The sequence below is a fragment of the Poecilia latipinna genome, unplaced genomic scaffold (assembly GCF_001443285.1).
Source record: "Poecilia latipinna isolate Pla-1442-1.1 unplaced genomic scaffold, P_latipinna-1.0 Scaffold447, whole genome shotgun sequence".
Taxonomy (NCBI): Eukaryota; Metazoa; Chordata; class Actinopteri; order Cyprinodontiformes; family Poeciliidae; genus Poecilia; species Poecilia latipinna.
Window position 1 is genome coordinate 144,439 of NW_015113063.1, and position 23,575 is coordinate 168,013.

Genomic DNA, 23,575 nt, shown 5'->3' on the forward strand with positions numbered 1-23,575 from the left:
CCTGAGCACGATGGAATACCCTGTGTGTTTGCTTCGTCTCTTAAAGTGAGAAAATGTAAAGAACTCTGTGGGTTTGAATGTAAAGCTACATTCCTGTGACAGATAAACTGATGCAAATGTTGCACCATGTCGTTTTATGCATTAATGGATGAATGTTTGTGAAACTTACCAACATTTTGTGCTTCAGACTGAACTGGAAGAGAGGAAGTCAGTAAATTGAGCACTAAAGTGGATGTTAAACGAAGCATTTTCTGTGCGTCAGAGTTTGGGTTTCCTGTTATGTGTAATATTGGCCGTCCAACATTTGAATTCTCTTTTATTTTTGTGAGGAATAATTACATGACTTCTGCTACCTCTTCTTCATCCTCTCCCAGCTTTAGCAGTATATTGTGGTGCACAACTGAAGTTTGAAGTCCAAAACTGCTTGTTTTATAATAAGCATCAGTAAATTGTTTATACAAGTCAGCTGATGTGCATTCTCCATAACTAATACATTTGTTCCCATTCAGAAATGTAAGGTTTCAAAGTTTTAGTTTGCCATTAAACAAACTTTTATTAGAAGGTGAGATAAATTAAGCTAAACTAAGATAAGGTAAGATAAGTTAAGAAAGGCTAAGATAAGACAACACAAGGTAAAATAAGCTAAACTAAAATAAGATAAGCTGCGATAAGCTAAACTAAGCTAAGCTATGATAAGCTAAATTAAGATAAGTTACGAAAGGCTAAGATAAGACAATGCTTTATTAGTCCCAAAAGCGGGAAATTTAAGATGTCCTGGCAGAACATGAAAAGAACAAAAAAGTAAAAGAAGTGAAAAACTAAGGAATAAAAAAACAGAACAAAGAATCTGACACAAAAAAACCCAAAACAAAGATAAGCCAGAAACGACCAGAGAAATAAGCGGAATAAGCAACATCAGAAACAAGAAGACTGACAATAAAATATGGAATAGATGTGAGGAAGCTGAGGTAGGAGTCATAGAAAAAACTGAACTGAGACGAAATATGAACTGGAACCAAAAGGAGAAACAGAACTAACAGCAATCTAAGAAAAACAAATACACATTTAGAAGAAGCGTAACACTGAGAAACTGTAAAGGAGGAAATAACTACTATAGCAACATCTAGTAGACAATAACAGTCAAATAAAACTAGAAATAAGGAAATGAACTGTTATAGGAAACTCAATTGAATATGACAAGGCTAACTGAAATAAGTGCACAAGGAAATGATTGAATAAAAAAGTAGACAGACGGGAAAAATCTGAAGAACGGATTATGAATATAAGTATTCAGAAGAGGAAACCCCAAACAACCCCACAGGAAGAACTAATGACAGAAACTATGAAACATAAATAACCTATAAGAATAACCACAAGCCAAAAACCCAAAGACCATAACAAAAGCAGAAAGATCGTTTCTCAGAACAAGTGTGAAGTTTTGAACACTGTTGCTGTTTTGACATGGCAAACATTTACTCTGACCAGCGACCAACTAATTGGTATTTATGCATAACAAAGACACTAAGAGGTCTGGCAAAGTTAATAACTGCAAATAAACACTCAATAGAGCTGTGTCTGTAAAACGTTTAGTCTCTAATAAAATGACCCAAAGTCCAAGATTTATTAAAATCAATACACCATGCAAAAACATTGACCACTAACTTGACTATTGTAGCAGCTGAACTGACTCCCAATAAATCAGTTTGCGTTTATTATTTTACATTGTTTAATCTATTGTATTAGCTATTGCAATTCAAAAGTTCTGGAAATTATGTGTATTAGCAAATTAAAGGTTTACTTCCCAAACAGCAGAACGAGAGATAAAGTGTCCGTCTTGCTGTGCCAACTCGGGTCAGATGCAAGTAAAAGAGCTCCAAACAAACTACACTGAAGAGTCGTGGTACTGTAATCCTGTTCACTAAAACATCATAACTCTCCTAAGATGTCAGGCAACATGTCAGACAATTTCAGTCACACACAAGGTGAGATAAATCTGACTGAATTTGTTGGGTAAGAGAAAAAGCTGGAAGAAGCATCGTCATCACCGGCTGCCATTTCTGAAACAATGGCTCTGGCTAGCACTAGCTAGGTTCAACATGTCCACTTTGGAATTCGTCATGACAACATCATTTTTGACTCACTCTTTAGTTTCTGTAGAGCTGCTATCAAAGTTTTTACACAGGCAACACACCAGCTCATTTTTATATAAATTATTTTCTCTTGCGAATGAATAAACAGGAAGCTTTAAACTTCGATAGCCGCTCTCAAGCAGCTTCAGGATGAATAAACATGAGCTGGAAGTGCTCTGGCTTGTACTGCGATTAAAATGGAATGCTCTAAATTTCAGCTAACATGTTGGACACATCGGGAAGAATGGACTCAGCCAGCAGCAGAGTTTATTTAAACCCAGCTTTTATTTTGATATTCCACTTCCGCTTAGAGGCAAGCAAAATTAGCTAGATATTAGCTAGATATTTAGCTAGGACCTGACTATTTAAGTACAAGCTAAGTATTTAGCTAGCAACTTAAATATTTAGCTACTAGGCTAAATAGGTAGTGGCCTAAATATTTAGTTAGCAAGGTAAATATTTAGCTTGGAAAAAAATTTTGTTTGAAAATCAAATGTTTAGTTTTAAAATATTTACTTTAGAACATTAAAATATTTAATTTAGTTATTGTAAATACTTAATTTTTAGCTAAATATTTAAGTTGCAAATTAAATATTTAGTTTGTGAATTAAATAATTTAGTTTGGAACTGTGACATTTTTATAAATGTATTACCAACATAGTGAAAATATGACCTTTTTTTCTCTATCATTTGGCATATTTTCAGCTAAATATGCCAAAAATGCTGCTGACTTTACAAATGGCACCCCAAACAATTCAATTGTTATTATATGTAAGACTCTTGTTTCTGATTGCTTTCATGCAGGAATAAAGTAATAATACAGATCTTTCATTTTAACTAACATATAATTGTTTAATAGGGTTATTCCTCACTGTAAGATTTAGTGTTTGCAGCTTAACCCAATACTTTGGGTCAGTCCTGTTGTGGTTAAGGAACCCACAAATGGATTCATATTTGACCCTCTGTTGGGTCAGCAAAGTAACCCAGATTGGATTAGATTGTGTTTAACCCAACTATTTTTAAGAGTGTAAAATGTGTTTTGAGTAGCATCAGTGTGCGTCCTCATTCTCACCACTACTTGTTGTACAATGTTTGATTGAGCTTTCTACTTCTTTTCCACAACTACAAGAATTTGACCCGTGCATCTGGTTAGAGGGGAATAAATTAAACCGTAAAATGAAACAAAGCCGCCATAAAAACAGCCACAAAAGAAAGAAAACAAAACAAAAGGAAATCGGTGCTTGCTGATGCAAACATAAGAGATTTTAAAAGATTAAAAGAAAAAAAGGGGGGGCGAGCAGATGTTTGGTAAGGTTGGAAACACATTAAACATGTTTTTTTTTTTTTTTTTTAAGGCTGGAGGATGCATATAATGCATTTTGGAATGCGTGGCTGAATGCAAACAGAACCCTGTTTGTTTACAAGCCTCCACACGACACCTTTAATCAAAGCATGCCGATGCATTATTAAAAACCCCCAAAGCCTCCTCATGAACAGAACCGACTTCCACTAATAAAGGCGGCTTCTCTGCACCTTGGTTTGCGTCATGCGCGGCGCTCCAGCTAAAGGGGGTCACTGATGTTCGTGGCTTGCATAAGCCTCAACCCGGGCTCTCGCATCCTGCACCGGCTCCCACTCACTTCAGTGGGTGACATCCCTCCAGGGAAAGTTCTGCTTCCTCGGGGAGGCGAGGAGCATGTCATCCACACAAACCGTTGGCCGAGGCTCAAAGGAAGCCCTGTTTTTTTTCAGTTTTTTTTTTTTAATTGTAGTGTGTGTCATGCTGAAATAATCAAGGAGGCTGCTGCGGTGTCAGGAAAGGTTGTTTGCAATAAACAGTGTCCCATTACGTGAGCCGTGTGTGTGTGTGTGCGTGTGTGTGTGTTTTTCACAGCTCCGCTCGCAGACGCTGCAGCTAATGCTTTCTTGGAATGGAGGGAGCTGAAGGGCCATCAGTGTTTTTATGTTTGTTTACTAAAAAAAAGAGGAAAAAAAAGAGAGAGACAGAGAGAAGGAGTGAGAGTGGTACCTCAGGACAGAGAGCTGATTTGGGGGCTGAAAGCAGAAATATTCTTTCCACTTCAGGTTTTTCACACTTTGTTATAAGAAAACCACAAACTTTATGTGGTAGATCAACAGAATTAGCACAAAATTGGGAGATAGAAAGAAAATTTTCTTCTTTTTTTTTTACAAAATAAAAAAAAAAAATACTGCCCTTTTGTACATTTAAAAGGGCGGTATTATGTGTTTTCCAGGCACATAGAGTAACTTTATAGCACAGTTAATAAAGCATATTACCTTCAGTTATTATAAAAATGCTATATATATAAAAAACATGACTTCATATTTTAATGCCTTGAATTTGGGCCTCTGTCTCTTTAAGAAACTCCGCCCAGGAAATCATCAAAACATGGCTCCTCCATTAACCCTTTACCGTCGTTTTTACCAGCGTTTCACTGAGAACCAGTTTGTTTAATGAGCTCTGAAGACACACAGAACCACCAGGTGTTTGCCAATTGTTGCTGGCTAGTCTGAGGAGCTGAGGAGGAGCAACGTCTTGAAGGCGGAGCTACGTCCACCCAGGACATGATTCCACACCTCCTATCCTCGGAGACCCGCCACGCCCCTCCGTCAATTAAACAAGGCCTGAAGGTTGATGTTCTGCTTCGTGATGTTTGACAAACACAAACCTTAAATGATTAAAGATAAATAATAACGTAACTTTTATTGGTAACACCTCATTTGAAGGCGTGTGCGTAAGACTGACACCAGGGGTCGCGTTAATGGAATATTTTCTGTATTGGACCTTTTTTTTTGTTTTTAGTTGACGGAAAGATCTGAAGCTCGTCCGTCATCTTGACAGATTTCAATTCACACTATACTTGGTGCATTCACGTGGGACACTTGTACATCGATAACTAAATCAATTGATAAAAAGCATTCCTGAATAAAAATGGAATATGACAGAATATCTTTAAAATGAAGGAGTCTTCATCATGAATGTTTATGAAGTGTCATTTGGTAAATAATTACACTTTTAATGGACTTTTAATGCAACATTCTCTACAGAAGTTACCTACTGCAGCTTTAATAAGCAAAATGAAAGGAACATAATTTATGTTTAGTCATGTTTCAAAGTAATACAAGCATATTTTGTCATTTTGTACAGACATGAGGAATCAGCTTAAATGGTCAAAGTTCATTGGATTGAGGATTCAAACTAGTAGATAGTAAAAAAAAAAAAACAGACTCTCCGTGTTTTTATTCTTCACATTCCAATTATTCGGGGCATCATTTCCAAAGAACTGTATGTACAGCTGAGAGGGAAGCCTAATTGAGCTTCGTGGACTCCAGTCAAGAAGTTGCAGAGAAATTCTAATTGCTCACTCACGTCTCCAGCCGTGGGAACCAATGAGGAATAATTTGCGAGCCAACCGCCTGAGCGACAGGTGAAATTGAATCTTCAGGCTCCAACGGCGAACTCCGACTATCGTTTTTTTTTATTTTTATATCCAGGCTGAAAATCCTCTCGTGGAGTGCACACGCTTGTTCATTACCAAAAGAAAAAAAGAGAAAGAGAAAGAAGAGAAGTGGAGAACAATCACAGACGGGATTCACCTCAATTAAAGTCTGCCATGAGACGAGTCTCGGATAGCGTGATCGCCCGACGCTGTTGAATCGTCCTTAGTCTTTTGACGGAGAAGACGTGGATCCAAAGTGGCCCACCTCTGTTTGATTGGGTTTGAGTCTAATTAGCTAAGGCCTCAGGCCTGTAGGAGAAAATCTCAGAAAAGCTAGACATCGATCAAGAGAAAGTCTGGAAGATAAAGCACCAGGAAGAGTTGGCAAACACGATTCGTCTTCAACAGTAAAAGGTTGATTCTCTGTTGCACTCAATGCCTGGTGTGATTATGAAAAGAAGAGAGTTATAGAAATCTGCAGTGGGAACAGAAGCTATGCTTCCACTGATCATATAAATGTGCGATTTGACGCTTCGAAAATTATTTTGCTTCATGGCAACGCGAAATTTCAAAAAAGTTCTGGTTTTCCGCTAAAACGTTTCAGAGCTGTTTTCCGCATCACACGAGTCACATGATCAAGAAAACGACAGGAAGTGGTTGGAGGATGATGATTCAAATTGTATTTCTCATATAAGGGAAACACCACAAATATGGAATTGTGTTTTTTTCGACAATTGCAGAATATGAACAAAGTTTTTCACACATTTGCAATGAAATGCGGGAATTGAGAGCAAAACAGAGAGGACAGACTGGTGTGAGGCCTCTAAACCAACGTCTGTCAACGGGTAGCATGTGTGTGTATTAATAAGATTTACTTCTTCTTTTAGACACAAGCCAAATAAATCAACAGGCTGCTCGACTGGGAGTGTCTGAGTGCTGGATCGGCAGAAAGAAGCAGCATATGATTTTCCAGCCTCACAGAGATCTAAGTCTGTGTGTGAGTGTGTGTGGAGATGAGGAGGAAAGAAAAAAAAAAAAAAGGAGGGCGTCCCTCTTGCAGTCCCACCCCAGCCCTGCCCCTTTCACATAGAGAAGTATCCTGTAGCAGATCAACCCCCCCAAAAAGACTGGAAACTCATTCAGTCTCTTCTGAATGGAGCGTCTTTAACGTGAGAGTGTAGGACTTAACGTTGAGCAACAACAACAACAAAAAAAACACCATGCGAGCCCTGCATCCAGTCCTGGTCGGTGCCTTGGTGACCCTGCTGCTCTGCCTGCCCGGCCCCGCGCACGGAGGTAAGCGCCACCGCAAATCACCGTTCGCTCCTGCAGCCGCCTGTCCGGTCAGAGATGATGTACGAGGCGGGACATCAGATCCCCCCGTACCTCACAGGCATGACAGGCAGGAGAGCTAATGCCTCAAACTTCAACTGAACTGATTTCAACCTTGATGCTGCTTCTTTTTGTAAAAGATGGACCTCATGAAATTCTCTACGTTCTCAGTCATTCATTGTGCTGAAACTTCACGCGTTGCTAGAAAGACGTGTCATTGTTTTGACTCCTGTCCGAGGTCTGAGACAACATCTGTTCTCTTCTAATCCTTTTAAGTTTTCTCTCCTTCTTCTTCTTCTTCTTCTTCTTTTTGCCTCTCTTCGCCTGCAGCTGGGTTGTATTTTTCTTGAAAGTGTTTGCACATCGCCAAAAGGTTGGAGGCAGCGCAGCCGAAGCCCTCTGAGCTTATAGGTGCCCTGTGTTGGCGGCAATGAATGGCTCTTTTAAAGAGAAGTGTGCAGTAGCAGGGCAGAGCGGCTCCTCATTCACCCGGAGAGAAGAGATGAAAGTGAGAGAGGGAAAGCAGGGCTATGAACGTGTGGGAAAGGCCGCGCGTGCGCGCGTGCGTGCGCGCGTGCGTGCGTGTGTAAGGGAGGTGGGCTGCCTCATGAAAGAGGCCCATACAATGTTCCCATAGAGACGGTGTGAAGTGCCACAGGTATACTTTCTTGATGACACGACAACGCCAAAAGGCAGTGGGATTCAAAAGCGGCAAGTCGGTTCACCAACATACAACATCAGCAGGAAAACTGTGAAACCGTCTTTGGCTCGGACAGATGTTGAGTCCGTTGCTTCCCCCTCCTCGTCTCCAAAGTGTCAGCGCGCTTCCCACATCGATTAACTCCTGTCCAGACCTCTCCAGGAGAGACTCATTGGCAGCTGATGTGCGGAGGAGGAGGAAAAAGAAAAGTGACTTTGATCAGAACACGGGGATACCGCTTTGATTTGGTGACACCGAATCTAAGCTCACATGGGAAGTTGGACTCGGTTTTTTTCTCCGCACTGTGATCAGTTCATCACAGGCATGAAAAAAAGAGCCATTGTCCCCTCATGGTTGCTCATTTGCAGATGAGTCCTGCTGAACGAAGCAACGGCGGTGACACCTCTGCTGGAAGAGTTTGCGGCGCGTTGACCCAACGGCGGCTTGTCGGAGAGTTGCTGAATTATGTCTGCTGGCAACTGGCGAGGCGCAGTTTAAGTGTGGCGCAAACATTACAGTAGCTGTGCTGTCTGGGTAGATGATGGAGTAGATGCAATCTGTGGAGCCTTGGAAAGTGTTCAAAAACCTGTGTTTTCCACATTTTTTTACAGACGCTGTCTGTAGAACCATCCCTTACGCCAAAGCGTCGAAACCAGATTTAATTTGCTGGGTTTCCACTGACAATGTACTTGTGCAACTTGAGAAGTTACTTATAAGTCAGTTTTGTCTAATTTCAAGTCTACTGGGATATTTGCACTAGAAACAAAAATACTTGGTAAGATTTTCTGTTTTTACAGCGTCCCTGCCTCCTCAGTGTGACAAAGCCCACCCGCTGACCCCGGAGAGCTAAATGCTAATGCTGACCAGATGTGCCAAGTTGCTGATTAGATTCTGGGGGCTCCGGTCGCGCCACACAATGCCGACCACAAGCTGCAGATGAGCGCTTATGCAAAAAAAAAAAAAAAAAAGTCAATAAGAACGTTAACACTTTCTTGTTCTTCAGTTGTTTTTTTTGTCACCTTCCTTGTTATTAAGGGCTCTGTTTGTACCAGTCTGGTCCTGGAACATCTTGCCCAGGAGCAGAAGTTGTTCAGATGAAGCAGTGAGCCTCCCTCGTCATAAAAAGTCTTCATGTGTGGAGAAGTTATAGTTTCCCCCTGGTGGAAAGTCTGACTCTGAGTTTCTAAGGCATACAGGCACCGTAGTTGTGTTTCAATGTAGGCGTCACCAAGTCCTTTACAGAACAGATTTCATAGCTTAACCTTTTTATGAAATGTACCTGCCAAACTACATTAGGTATTTTCTAGTTCATTATATCAATAGGTCATAAGCTTCGTCCTCAAATAAGAACTGTTTTATGATTAAGGTATAAACCGTTTGCAAAATAGGTAAATTTAATGTAATGAACTTTCTCCTCATTTGCTGTAACGTGTGTCTTATTGGTAAGTTTGCTTCAGAGTTTTAGTATTGTGACAAAAATAAACAGATAGAAATGCTAAACGTAGCCATAGCTACATTTCAGTGATGGCTACCTCATGATAAAGAGGTTTTAGCAAATACTTCAAAATGGATACACGTTTTCTGAAATTTACTCTAACAGGGTGGGGTGTTTCCTTGGCAACCACAGTAACAAGAAGCTTTACTTGCTAGCAAGCTTGCTTGACATTATCATTAGCGCTATTGGTAAAATAGCTAAAGCTGGACACAAGATTACATTCTGTTTTGAAGTCTTATGACTGGATCCAATCATAAGACTGGATCCAGTCTTATGACTGTTATAAGCAAGTTTATAACTTGCTTATAAACTTGCTTGTTTATAAGCAAGTTCTGTTTATTGCTTATAAACAGAACTTGTGTGTACATATCAACCTTACTGTTCTCTGCTGGACACTTAATACCAACAAAAGTAGTTAATATTTTAGCAAAATTCAAATTAAAACATTCAGGTAGGATTTGTTACCAAAATAAAAGAAGTTAATGTTCTTTGAGTTTAACCTTTAATTGACTAATGATCACATTTGCAAACAGAAATGCTTGATGGAAATGGACATAATTTAAACGGCCCTCCAAAATGACTTTTTGTAATCCAGTCTCACTGAGAAGCGCCTGGCTGACTCCACTATTATACCTGTAAGAGATGACATTGCTGCTTTAATGGATACCAACTATCCTGCAAACTTTTGAGATGCTGATATGACTCTACTGTGAAATGTAAAAGTGACATTTTTATGGCTCAGAAGGAGACAGGCTGTGCCGCGATGCGTTGAGCAACCATGTGAGAGCACTTTTCCACATCAGGGGATGCTCACTTTATCATAGCCCCATCTAAAATTGGACATGACATGTTCCTGTTTCAACTTTTTCCTTCAAAACATCTCAACAGCCTCTGCGTCTCCTCGGCAACCATTTAGGTTCATCCTTTCGGCGGAATAAGGGAGAGAAAAAGAGAGAGAGAGAGAGAGAGAGAGAGAGAGAGAAAGTAATAATAAATTGGCCGGCCGGATGTTTCCGATCCAAACACGCCTGTTTGGTTGGTATGGTGACAGTTTCTCTTTTTGTTGCTGCATTGGTAAAAACAGGAAGTCTGATGGTGTTCGAGTGACATGTTGGAGCTGGATTCCTTGCTGCCACTCTTTTCTGCAGACAGTGAACATGTCATCACTTTTTTCTTGCCCCATTAACAAAGCTTCCACAGCGTCTTAAATTTGCTTTACCCATTTAAACCCATTTTGTGCGTTTGGGTTGAAATATGAGTGATCCCATATGGATGTGAAGATTTTATGCAATCAATGCCTGGCAGATGGAGCCTATTGGTTTACTTTTTCACAAATAAACTTGAATCGGTTTCAATAATTTTTAAAAGGTGAGTTTTACCAATGGGTCTCCCATCACCTTTTCCCTGCCCGCCATTTTGAAAAAGTTGTCGTGATCCATTCTTACCCGTCATTTTAAAATGAAAATAATTCAATTCAACTTCAATTTCATTTTCATCTGGTTTAATTCACATTCAACAGGTGGAACAGAGAATCCATATGGTTCAATCACACATGAAGCATGTACATGTACCTAACAATTAAATTATGAACACAAGTATGGATTACCCATTTTTGCGTCAATCAAATATCTCAATGTTTTGATATTGAACACAGTCTGCAGCCGCACTGGAGACCAGAATAACAAGCGACAGCTAAAGTTTTGAAATCGGGGAACATCTCTCAGACTCTGAGCATCAGAAGCGCTGCAAAGCCTCCATTCAGATCAGAGATGATACTGAGACTTTTAAAAAAATTATTACTGGAAAGTTTTCTGCATCAGAACTTATTCGGAAAACGTGTTTCTGTCTCCCTTTTTTGCACATTCACTCTTTCGCAAAATCCAAAAACCACCTCCAGCAAAAATGTGTGAAATTTAGGACAATTTTCTGAATTTTGCTGTTTCATCAACTTTTTTTTATGTGATATGTCAAAAAGCATTTAAAAAAATAGTATTTATGAATAAAATTTGAAGACGTTCAGGGCTCTACAACAGCGAGCCAGACTAGAAGGTGTGCTTGTCATTTTGCTCCTTCGTCGTCTCACCAACTTTTGATCCATAATAATGGACAAAACTGACCAAATTATGACATACGGCAGCTTAAGAGTGGAAAAGTTATGCATGTGTATATACAGTCGATGTGAGGACGTTTCAGAGGGAACATATTTTGTTCTTTCCTAAATCTTTGCGTAAAGGTGAAGGTCTGCTTTCTCCATTACATACACCTGGACATCGGTGGGAATTTTAACCATACTTTGCCAAAACCAACTTAAAATCTCCAAACCAAGTCGAAGAGAACTTTCTTTGTTGATGTGAACGGTCTCCAACAGGTTTAGCTAAGATGGGTGCAGCTCCAGATGTCAGCAAAGGTTTGGAACCATCATAATGAATCTAAAGAGAGGAGCTGGACATTTTTTTTTCCTTCTACGCTGCAGCATCTGTTCATGAGTGAACGAAGAACATGTTCCCTCTTCAGCTCTGTGAGGCAAAGAACGCATTAAATATTAACGAGCGACGATTGAAAATGAGCCAGGTTTTTCATTTCAAAACGTTGGTTTCTATATGAACTCCAGAGGTTTCTGTGCTTTAGCGTTTCCTCAAAGCGCGAGTCATTTTGTCCAGGAGACATGCTGCTCGCTGACAAGCTTGTCCTTTCGGCTTCATGAAAGCAAGACCCCCTTCTAACATCGCTCAAGCAATCAATATTGATATTATTTCTCGTAATGTAACTCCCTCACTGCTAGCCTGACATTTCTGGCTGCCACTTTCAGACACAAAGTTTCAGGGAGTCATGGTTTATTAACTATATTTGGGGCATTCTGGCCCGAGGCAAACATCCTTGAAGCTGAGAAGCTAAAGTTGTCTGTGTGAGCAGCCAGCCTCACCCTGCTTTTTCCTTCTTTCTAACTTCATCTCTTCCCTACAGGATGATTTCCTCCTCTCACCCTCCAACCTGCAGCCACAAAGTAAGCAGCCCTGTAAATGCAACGATCGGGTCCCAGAGTAGACTTACTAAAAAGGCTGGATTCCTGTAGCAGCAACGCTCTCACTTCTGTCAAGGTGTCCCTGACACGCAACACATGCTAACTCCAGTGCATGGTCATCCAAGTACACCACTTCGGTCGGATAACCATTTCGGCTGCAAAAAAGAAATGCTAAAGAGTGCCTGAACGAGACGGCACGTCACGTATTCTTTCATTTCTTTTAATTACAACCACAGCTGCTCCGTCCTGCTATATTTGTGAAAACTGAGCTAACCTTGAAACAATTAAACACGAGCCAATACGTTTAGGCAGCTTATTTAAGCATCTTATTAATAGAAGTTGGACCGAACACAACAAATAAAACGTGAGAGTACCACGTGTGGCTGGTTAGAATCTGCAAATTGAGTTCTGGATCATTTGGAGAAAAAAAAAAACTTTTTCAGTTTATCCTCCCGAGTAAATTTGGCTAGCCCTGGAGCGAGGCCAGATTAGTGAATGAGCAGCTGCCGCAGGCAGAACACTCACAAATCCCCCAGAAAAGAAAAAAAAAAAAAAAACACTCAAGGCCATAGGTTACATTTGGGAATACAAATGATTGGAAACCTTGAATATTTCTGTTTATACTGGTCGTGTTGAGATTTTGTTTACTGTCTTGCATGTACTTTGATCTTTAAGTAGAACAATTAAGGGTGCGTTCACACCAGACCAGCTTAATCCACTTTAATTTAACTCCGGTCAGTTTGTCCAGAGAGTCTGGTTTGTTTGGGGGGATATGAACGCGCAACTGGACTCTGATGTGGATCAAAAAAGCAAATTCTGGTCCGCCAACAAATCGGACCACAGTTCAACCGAACTCTGGAGTTCACTTCAACCAGGTCTGGTGACATTTTAGGTATCCAGATTTTCTAAATATCTAACTCTCAGAAAAGCATTAAAAGTGCTTTATGTCAAAGCTGTTAAAATCAGAATTTTACAGTTCCCAAACTGTCTCTTAAGGAATCTCTGATCATTTTAGAATAATCCACTCCAAATTTGATAACTAAGTATTATAGATATTAAACTAGAGAGCCGTCCAGCCTCATTAAGAAACTGTAAAACAGCCCAGACATCAACTTTAGCATTGTTAGCAGCTAATGGGTAGCTAACAGTAGCCCTCACAGCGCTTAGAAGTCATTTATATTTTCAGTTTTTGATTTTTTTTTTCTAATTACTCAAATTGCTGCTGCACAATTTCAACCAGTGGAAACTTCTGCCACACATTCGTTACCGGGCGTCATCATTCAGCCTGACGACGAGTCTTAATTAGCCGACTTTGTCAACACAACAGGGAAACTCAAGACCTTTTTCTCCTCCTTATGCCAGTAAATGAAATGTTCAGCAGAGCTGTCACTGTGTACCAAGCAGTGCATGATTTTAGTTACGAACCAAGCATTTGCCAGGCATTTGGCTTGTGAACGTTGGTTTCATTGTGACTGTTTAGTGGGATGACTGTGACCGTCTCCGTCCCTCCCGCTCCGACGTCTTCTGCAGTATCTCGTGTTTTATCAGTCACATGGGAAGCGCCAAGCGATGATATCTGCAGCGATAGACGGCCATATCTGCAAACATGAAGTGTGACTCATGTAGCGCTGGACAGAATCGCTCTTTGGTGGGGGGAACAGAAGCTGAAGCCATCTGGTCGTCCTCCACAGATGTGCCAGATGAACCTCTTTCCAAACAAAGAGATCAATTCTGCTTTGCTATTCCTGCTGAAAGTTCTTGCAGAGTTGAAAAAGTGGAAGCGCTCGGTTGATTCTCACTGTGATTCAGCAGCCTTAACAAAAAAAAAAAAGAAAAAAAGAAAGAAGAGACACATCCCTCGCCTTGAGGACTTGTTTTCCCTTGGCAGATGATCTTTCCCTGCGCTGCTCCCTTTGAGGTGGCTGGCTGTCAAAGGCAAGCTGCTCGGATTATATTTTGGGGCTCTGATCTGCTGAGAACGCAGCCCACACATAGACCTCATTTAGCCCGCTCGTGTACACAAAAGACTCTGTTACATAAACACGGGCCCGGATTCTGATGCTAGGGGGAAGGTCAAAGGGCGTCTCGCGGCGGCGCTCCTTCGTTGTTGGAACCTCTTTTACGTCGGCAGCAAAAAAATGCTTGAGCAGCAGTTCGTGACAAATGGGCTACACCCAGATTCAAGGTCCATAAGCGGCAATTTGGGATTTCAGATTGTTGTGATTACCTTGTAGCCATGTTATTTCATGCATTCTAGGGGCACGGTGTTACCTACAGCAGCAGCAACAGGAGGTCCAAACCGCATGAGAGGATAATACTCAACTTTTCTAGTGAAGAAGGAAATCAACAGAGCGGGAGAAAGACGGTAGCTGCGTTTCCGTTACGAATGAGTGCAGATCTGTGTCAATATTCTGCTAATGTGGAAGTGGAAAACACAATTTTGCAATTGCGGTGTTTCTGATGAATCAGAAATTAAATTAAAATCAAATGAGAATAAGTTTGTTCACATGACAAGTCGTTAAAAATCAGATGTAAACATGAGAATTATTAATGTTTCAGCCCTGGAGCTGGCGCTCATTGCCATCATCCATCAGAGGAGACGTTGGCGTCTTATTCAGGTGTTGGAGTAACAAGCCCTGCCTACATATGCGGCGTTTTGGCGATTTTACAGAAGAGCTCTGGATTCAATGAGTTCGGATAATACAAAACTTTTTATGAACTGTGTAATGTCAGGAAAAAAAAACAAAGCAAGCCATCCTTCTACCACTTCCTGTCATCTTTTTGTCGTTTCTGCCAGCGGGAACATCTGGCTGTTGATCATGTGACTAGCATGATGGGAAGAAAATGTTTCTACTACAGTTTTGTGAAATTCATCTATTTCAATACGGCAAAAAAAAAAAAAAAAACACCTAACTGGAAACAAAAGCTTTTTAGTTTTTTCAAAATTAGTGAATTTCCATTAAGCAAATTTATCAGTGAATTTGATGAGAAAAAAATTGAGTGATGTACCAATTTGTCAAATAATACATATGTTACAAGAAAAGGTTCTGCAAAAGTAAATAAAAGTCATTGGTGGTTATAGTTTATGGGTCTAGAATTGATTTTCTATGAAACCTGCTGCCTGGATCCATATTCAGCTCATTTTAATTGGCAGATTACCAAAGTTCACGCATAAAAGTAAACACTGGTGACACTAAAGGTGTGCTTTTTTAAGATAATTTGTACAAAAAAAAAAACAGTGAAGCAAATTAATGCTAAATAATAAATGTAAATAAATGTCAAGGCAACTTAATCGGGTACATGCAGTGAAAAGAAAACAGGATTATTTTCTACCTCCAAGTGTTTCTGTCGTTTCAGTGGTGAACTTAAACCTTCAAACCCGAGCCACACCGGTCCCACCACAGTCCGGTTTGGACTCCCTGCACGTCTGAACGCGGTCCAGAGCTTTGTGACCGCGCAGTCATAACAGATCGACAAAAAAAAAAAAAAAAAACTTCTAATCAAAGGGTGACGCTAAACACAGAGCAGAGCCTGGAAAACACACGGTACGATTATGAGCAGAAGAAAAACAACAGCCGTCGCTTCTCCCAAGAAATATGGCGTCTGTGGAGTTTCTGTCAAAGTAGAGCAAACCCAGAGGCTCTGGTGCGTTAAATGTCCGGAAGAGTGTTGAATTGGATTTTCTTATTATTTTTCAAGTGGGGGAATAAAAAAGAAAACTGGGTATAGATAAAGTTTCACTTTGTGTATGTTGCTTTTTATATTACATTCCATCAAGTTTCTGAAAAAATAAAGATTAATTCAAAGTTAGATGATGACCTTCATCTTTGATCCATCATCTTTCATTTAGTTTTGTCCTGATCTTATTTTATTTTTGAAATTTGAAACGGACCTGATCAGGACTTTAGTTGCCAAAACGAAACAAAGCATTGAAATTCCTCCTGTTATATTTTTTATTTTATTATCTTGGGATAGTTTGAGCTCTGTGCATATGTGAACAGTTATGTACTCAAATGTCTATAAATGTATCAAAAATGTATCATAAAATTAATTCTGGAAGAGTACTGAATGTTAAATTGGAAACTTTGTTGAAAGCCTGCAGAAATACACAATTTAGATCATTTTAAAGTTATATGTTCTGCTTTCAAAGTGATGTCAGAAGATAGCTAATGTAGCTTTACAGCTAGCATAAATTTGCCATTAAAGTGGATCTTGCTATAAGCTAATGTTCAAGATCTACAGCCTCAAAGTAGAAATTTCAGGGGATTTATTTGAGTCAGAGTTTGACTTGTCCATCCAGTCAATCTTGCAGTTATTTAGTTTTTTTTTTTTTTTTTTTTTAAGAATAAGTACGCGCAGCAACACAGAGGGTGGATAAAACCAACACTGCTGCTCTTAGACTTCATGAATTACATCTTAAGCTACAGGTAGAGGATCAGGCAGGGTACCTGCTGTGCTGAGGCGCACTGACCAAGGGCAGAACATTATTTTTTTTTTAATCCAAGTGTGCTGTGACCCTGAGAAAACAACAACAAAGAGAAAACATTCGCCCCTGTTTTCACTGCAGCAGCAGCAGAATTGCATGTTTATTCTTGATAAGAGCTTTTGGGGAGTTTGGTGCCCAAAATGAAAACTCCAGAGAAAATTCTCATCATCGCAGGACTGCCAAGCTTTCAATAAGCAGGAATTATGCATGACCAGATGCCTCGATATGAACGGCCTCCACGGGCTTTTCTTTTCTGATTTTCTCTCTTCCCTTTTAGAGAGGACTGTCTGTTTTTATCGTTTTGACTGAAGATGAATGCGTTCTTTTTTTTGTGCCTGCCATTGTTTCTTTTTATCTGCTGGATAAAAAGAAGAACAGAAGAGCTTTTGTGAAATTAATCATTCGGTTTGTCCCGGAGGGATTAACCATTAGGATATTTCCTACTTGTTTACGGCGAGTGTCATCATTTCAAAGGAGCCATTATTGTTACAGGGCCGTAACCACTTTAACGTGTTACATATTATCGTCATGTTTGATTCATTAGCAGCACTTGGCCTTCTCAGCTTACAATGCGACGCAGTGATTATTTACTTATTTATTTTATTAATTTAAAATTTTACAAGTACAAAACGTCGATATCAAGTCGGTATCGGATCGACACTAACAGGGAAAAATTGATACTTTTTCAAATTTGGCCTTGAAGTTTTGGTTTATTTTGATATTTTACTTCTCAGTTTCAAAAAGATTTTCTTTTGGTTTGTTCTCAATTTATGTTTTTTCTTTTAAGCAAAATCGTGTCAGTATGTTAATAAAGTGTTTAGTAGACACCTTTAAACTTTGTTCAAATTGTGTCTTAGGCCAGAATAAGATAATTCAGAGGAAAACAAAACAAAACAAAACAAAAGAACACTTAGAGGTCATAAGTTTTTTATATTCACTCAAAAGTGAATTAAAATGATCAGTATCCGTATCGGCGACACTGGGCCTGTATTTACTTGGTATTGGATCGATATCGAAATATTCAGTATCGCACACATTTAACAAGCACAAGCATCTGTGTATTTTACTGGGATTTTAAGTGACAGGATAACAATAAGTGTTGCATAATTGTGAAGTAGGGGAGCTTTTCTAAAAAAAAATGTAAAAAAGGTGTTACTATAAAAACAGGCATAAAAATTTCCCTTAGGTTCTGAAGGTTATTTCTAAAACAGGTTGTTGTTTTTAAAAAAAAAACTTTTAACCACACAGAATCATTTTCAGAAATGTTTTCATTCCCACGGAAACGCCAGGAAAACAAACAATGTTTTCACTCCTCCAGACCTGAGAGTGGCGCTAAACCAGGAGCAGGGCACGTGTGCATAAAGTCTCCACATGAGGCTAGCGGGAAACACGACAAGAAAACGATAACAAAAAACAAAGTGTGAATGGAGTCTTGCGTAGAACGTTATGTAGCAACTGAAACAAAACATATAACATAAGAAGCTACTGTTTATGTATGACGCATTTGGGGTTATAGATCAAAATTACAATTTTTTTCCCCAAAGAAGGCGGTTTTACTGTCCTTACCATTGTGCGAGGGCAAAACTTTTACTCCAGAACGAGTTTTATTTAAAAATAAAAGAACTTTTGGGTTCCCTAAAGTGCCGTTTTCATGTGGGCGCATGGGAAAGCATTCCTATTTCGGAAATAGGTGTTCCTGTGTGAACGTTTGCCACAAGCCGCTTGGAAGTCACAGTTAACATGTGAAAGAAACTAAACATGAAGGGTTTGGCCTACACTATGTGAGCTATAAAAAATAAGACACCATACCAAGTTGGCTTGGTTGGTAAATGCTAAACGCTGTTGATCATTATTGGGAAGATCTAAGGAGCTAAATACAAAGGCTTCAAAAGCAAAACACCATTAAATATACAGAATGAATGGGGTGGTTTAAATCAAACATGTTTGTTTGAGCAAGACTGGCCAAGACTTTTCTTACTGAAAATGTTTGACTAATTTAGATCTTAAAAAGAAGAATAGCAAAATATTCAGTCTCTACATGTGAAACTCAAAGCCGTTACCCAGAACAACTTGCAGCTGCTTTGCTGATCATCCATCTGCTTCACCAGAGTTTGAAAACCAAGAGTCCGTTTCCTTTTGTAATGTTGGTCCATCACATAAAATCCCAGAAAAACACATGGCAGTTTGACTCTGTATTGTTAAAAAAATGTGACAAAGTTGAGAGGACATTGTGTCTGAAAACTTTTACAAGGCCCTGTACATGTTCTAATTAGTCATCTTACATTAGTTTTGGCGTGGAAAAGGCAAGTGGAGCCTCTGGGAAAGCAGCATGAATCACATCCTTCCTGATTGGTCGAAACGGTGTTGGGAACAGCTTGAGGTTTCCCCTGTCCAACATCTGGAGCTGGCGTGGTCAGCTTGGAGCCAGACAAATTTAAAAAGGGTTTTAATCACATAGTCTCCCCCAATCCTGCTCTTTCTTACCTAATATAGACGTAAAATAAAATTAAAAGAAAAGAAAAAAGGTGGCGAAAGGACGTCAATGTGCTGCAGTCAGCGAAGTTTAAAGAAGCCCAGAGTGTTGTTGGAAACGGACTGGGCTGCTATCAGGCCTGATTATGTTCTGTCAGCAAATTTCCAGCCTCTGGGTAGGTGGCTCCATCAGATAAATCAAATTCAACAGGGCAAAGCTGGATGTGTGTGTGTGTGTACATACATGTGTGTATCCACAGAGCCATGTGTTGGATTTCATTAAGGGCGAGGCTGGATTCTGTTTCAGGTCTGTCTGGTTCACACTGCCCCTGGAGACTTGAGTCTGCTATTTTTACAGCGGTGGTAGCTGCGCATGACTCATTATTTTAAATAAAGAGAACTCCGTTGTCAGTCCGGGGAGTCCCTCCACCCGCCACCACCCCGAGCTCCGAGGGGAGATGACTCATAAGCACAAGGCCACAGCGGCTAATCATGAGATGTCGCACTCAGGACTAATTGTTTGTTTTTCTTGTGATTAAGCTTTCGACTCTGTGATACTGTTTGCCTTGCCTTCGAGATTAAAAGACTTGAGCTTCAGCCCAAAGGTAATATGTGTCGACGTTTAGTCTGCTGCAAACGTACGCAAAATGTCTTCAAATTTTGCCACTGTAATGCTAACTACGTTCATATTCGCTCCTCATTACTTGGGTATGCCTCTACCGCCTTAAAAAAAATTTAAAACATAGGGACTGAAATGTTTGCGCTTCAATTTTTATGTTTTGACACCATTTTTCAAATGGATTCGGGTCTGAATTTTAACTGTGGCGGTCTAATACAGAAATACTTTGATGTAAACTCTTTCATCACAGCTCTGTGTGTCTGTTTAGGGCCATTGTTCTGCTGGAATGACAAATTCTGCCCCAGTCTTAAGGCTTTAAAGATCAAAAAGATTTTATTTCATATCTGCCCCATGGACTAAGTATGAAGACTGTATTTAGCTCCATAGATTTCTACCACAGATAGCATACAGGATAAAACATTCAATGTTGGTCTAATCTGACCAAAACAGTGGTGGACACACTTCTGCTAACGCGCTAACAGCAGGGCTAATTTATTTTTGCCCTGCTGCAAACTTTTGCTAACTTTAAAGACATTTAGCACACTTAGCTTTAGCATCAGCAGAGCTTAGGTTTATGATTAGTGCTTTGGGGTTAGCGCAACTGACATTTTAGCTAGCAGTCCTCACCACTAGTCAAAAAGCAGAATGGTTGCCCACATGACTTCACTAAAGAAAATGTGTTTTTCTCATTCTACATTATATTCAGTAATATGTAGACCTATTCATCAGTGAGCATGAACTGATGAATTGTAGGTTTAATATGGCCAATAGCTGAAAATTTGGCATTGTTACCATTTATAAAAAGTCCAAAATACTAATACAGCTTGGATATGGGCATTTAAGTCTCACATGAAGTACAATGTTTACAAAATATGCATTCATTAAAAAGAAAAAAAGAAAAAACAGGAAAGTCTTTGAGGCTGCCCAAAAAAATCATGGGCCCTGGGCTACTGCCTTACTCACACAAAATCACAATAAAAACCTTTGTAGTTTGTGTTTGCAATGAGACAAAATGTGGAAGGTGTTGCACACCTGGATGCTTCATGAGAGATTTCCATCAAACTTGGTCAGAGTTAATTCTGACACAGTGTTCAGCTTCCCTGCTAGCACTCGATGGATTCCTCGAAAGGAAGTGTCCTAATTTGTTTTTTCCACATGTATAATTCTTGGTGATGTAAATAACTATGATGTGCCCCCTTCACGGCAGCAGCCAGTCTCCTGCGCTTTAATTCCCAAAGCATGGCGGCGGGAGACGGTGCTCTGGTGGAATGCTTGCTTTGTGCAGCATGGCGACACAGAGGCAGGTCAGCGCCAGCTCCTGACTTGTTGAAGATCTTCATCATCAGCGCTGCCATGGGTTCAAGAAACGTCCCGAGTAATTTGAGGCCAGGCGGCATCATTACGCAGTAACTTCAGACGAAATCAACAGGGCAATGGGGCTGAGGGGAGAGCCGGGGGTGAGGTGGAGAGGTGGGGGTGGAGGGTGGCACCAGACCCAGCATCTGGCAGATGACAGACTGAAGTAGCATGCGGATGATAAATATAACTGCAGCACCAACAAAAGATCATGTTGGCTTCACATGAGGCTGACGAAAAAAAGGGAAAGGAGGGAAGGCGATCCAGGGAGGGCGCAGTGTGTGTGTGTGTGTGTGTGTGTGTGTGTGTGTGTGTGTGTGTGTGTGTGTGTGTGTGTGTGTGAACTCATGGTTATGTTTACTGTAAGCTCGCGTGTGAGGGCGTGTATTCTTTATGCTCTGTGGTTCACACAGAATCCAGTGTTCGGCAGCCGGAGCGAATGTCGTCATCCGGCTCGCTGAGAAGGCTTAAAATAACCAGAGGAAATAATGCGCCCCATGAAGTTTGGATTGACTCACGGTTCGGCCGTCTACAGTGGCATAAAGCGCTGCGCAGCGGGCCTTAAACACACAGCTCCGGTCCGCTGAGTCCCACAGCCAAGCTCCTTGTGGAGCAGGGAAGGGGGAAGGGACTCTTGCACATCAGATGCTGAAACTTTCAACATTTTAGTGAAGAAAGCAAAGAATCAACAGTAAATATCTTCACGATGAAATCACAAAATCAGTTTGTGAAAAAAATGGCACTGAATCATGATATTGGGGACACAGTGGATCAGTGAACTACAACAATTGGCTAAGCGCTAAAAGCTGTAAATACTTGTCTCGATCACAGACACGCTGCAACGTGATGTCATGCGTGCAAGACTTTCTGAAAGTTGACTACCGTTGGTTTTAGCTGTCAAGTTGTCAACATAACGCGCTAAATCTTAAAGGTACACCTGATGTATAAATGTAAAAGGGACACAGTGCTTTGTTACTAATCATCAACACCAGGACCACAAGATAAGGTCCAAAGGCATCACTTTTCACTGGTCAGGAAAAAGTATTAATTAAAAAAATAACAAGGAAGAAGGAAGTATGTCAATTATGCTAGCTTGACTTTGACAGCGTTGACATAGATGTGCTGCAGAATTCGGTGCATTTCTTCCACAGACAAATCATCTCGACTTCAGCAAGTAGAAGCCGTGGACATATTGGCAGAAACAACTATGGAAAACGATTGCAGTCGCTCTGTCCAATACACCAGGCGTCACTTCCGAAGTCCATCATGGTGCCTCAATGTGATTAGAGTCTACAGAGTGAAAAATCATGCCCTTCCTTTCTCTATAGATCAAAAAAACCTTACAAACTTTCTTTAGTTGTACTTTGCAGACCTTTTTAATCTCCCTAAGGATTTTTGTGTTGAGATAATTCTCTGAAGACTGAGAGCCTCCCAGCTATTGGACAGGTGTTGGGCCACTGCACCAGAAAACTCTGGGGAAACCTTACATTTTCCTTTCAGGATGTCTGAATGGCTTTAGGGATTTAAGAAAACATCAAGCTGACGTGTCATTTATGTTGTTTACATGTATTTGGATTAACTCTCTTTCTGAACAGTTTCAAATGGCAACAGCATTTTTAATGTTTACTTTTGTGTAACTACAACATCAAGATCATTTCACATTTTTTCGGTTCCTTAAATAACGCTTTCCCCTCTTATGTCATCTTTGTTTCACGTTTTTGAGGAACTATATAAAAATGTACATGTCAACCAAGCAGACACCCATTTCTTTCCAAAGTGATTCAAATGTACAGTGGACCTCCGCCTGTTTATTATTATTATTATTATTTATTTCCTTTGCAACTACGTCACCAAATCATCAATTATGTTGTTGTGATTTTTAAAACAAACAAGCACAATATTAATGATATAAACAGTCAAATAAAACCGTGCAAGAGCAACGATTTGCATGGGTAATGCTTTTTGCTCATCACTTCCTACTTCAGTTTTGTTTTGTTTTTTAAGCTGAAACATCCCTGGAGCTTGCCACATACTATCCCCCTGGTCATACATCGCAATTATTGAATCTACTCAGAAAGTTTAAGGAAAACCAGGAAGTTACATTAAAAATCCAGGATACATGTCTGGAATGTCTCAGAGGAAAGAAACTGGTGAGTTTCTGTATGTCCATCGTAACCTCCTGAGAAAAAAAAGTCGGCGAGTTACGGAAATCTGACGGAAACTTCCAACACACTTTTGGAAAATAACGCTTAAATCTGTTACCTCCACCATTAAATAAAAATACTACCTAATAAACCGACATGCAACTTTAAAGTCCATGAGTACCAGCTGGTTAACTTAAGGGTATTAAAATGAAGAAGGAAAGGTTAACATGGCATGACGCAACATTTTTTAAATTAACTTTATTCACCATTTTAGCAGCTGAAACTCCTTCATGATGTGTCCAGCCAGTTATGTTACACCACAGCAGCTTCTTTCTGTCTGTATTCAGTCGTCAGATCTC

At 40.0% G+C, this 23,575-nt stretch overlaps 1 protein-coding gene across 1 annotated transcript in view; it reads left to right on the top strand.

Moving 5' to 3' along the window:
• The first annotated feature begins 6,683 nt into the window (after positions 1-6,683).
• Positions 6,684-23,575, top strand: part of cspg4 (chondroitin sulfate proteoglycan 4) — an 85,769-nt gene continuing 68,877 nt past the window's right edge. Inside the window, exon 1 of the mRNA XM_015038587.1 lies at positions 6,684-6,886. Coding sequence (XP_014894073.1) covers positions 6,811-6,886 — 76 coding nt within the window. The 5' untranslated portion in view covers positions 6,684-6,810. The remainder of the gene's footprint in view (positions 6,887-23,575) is intronic.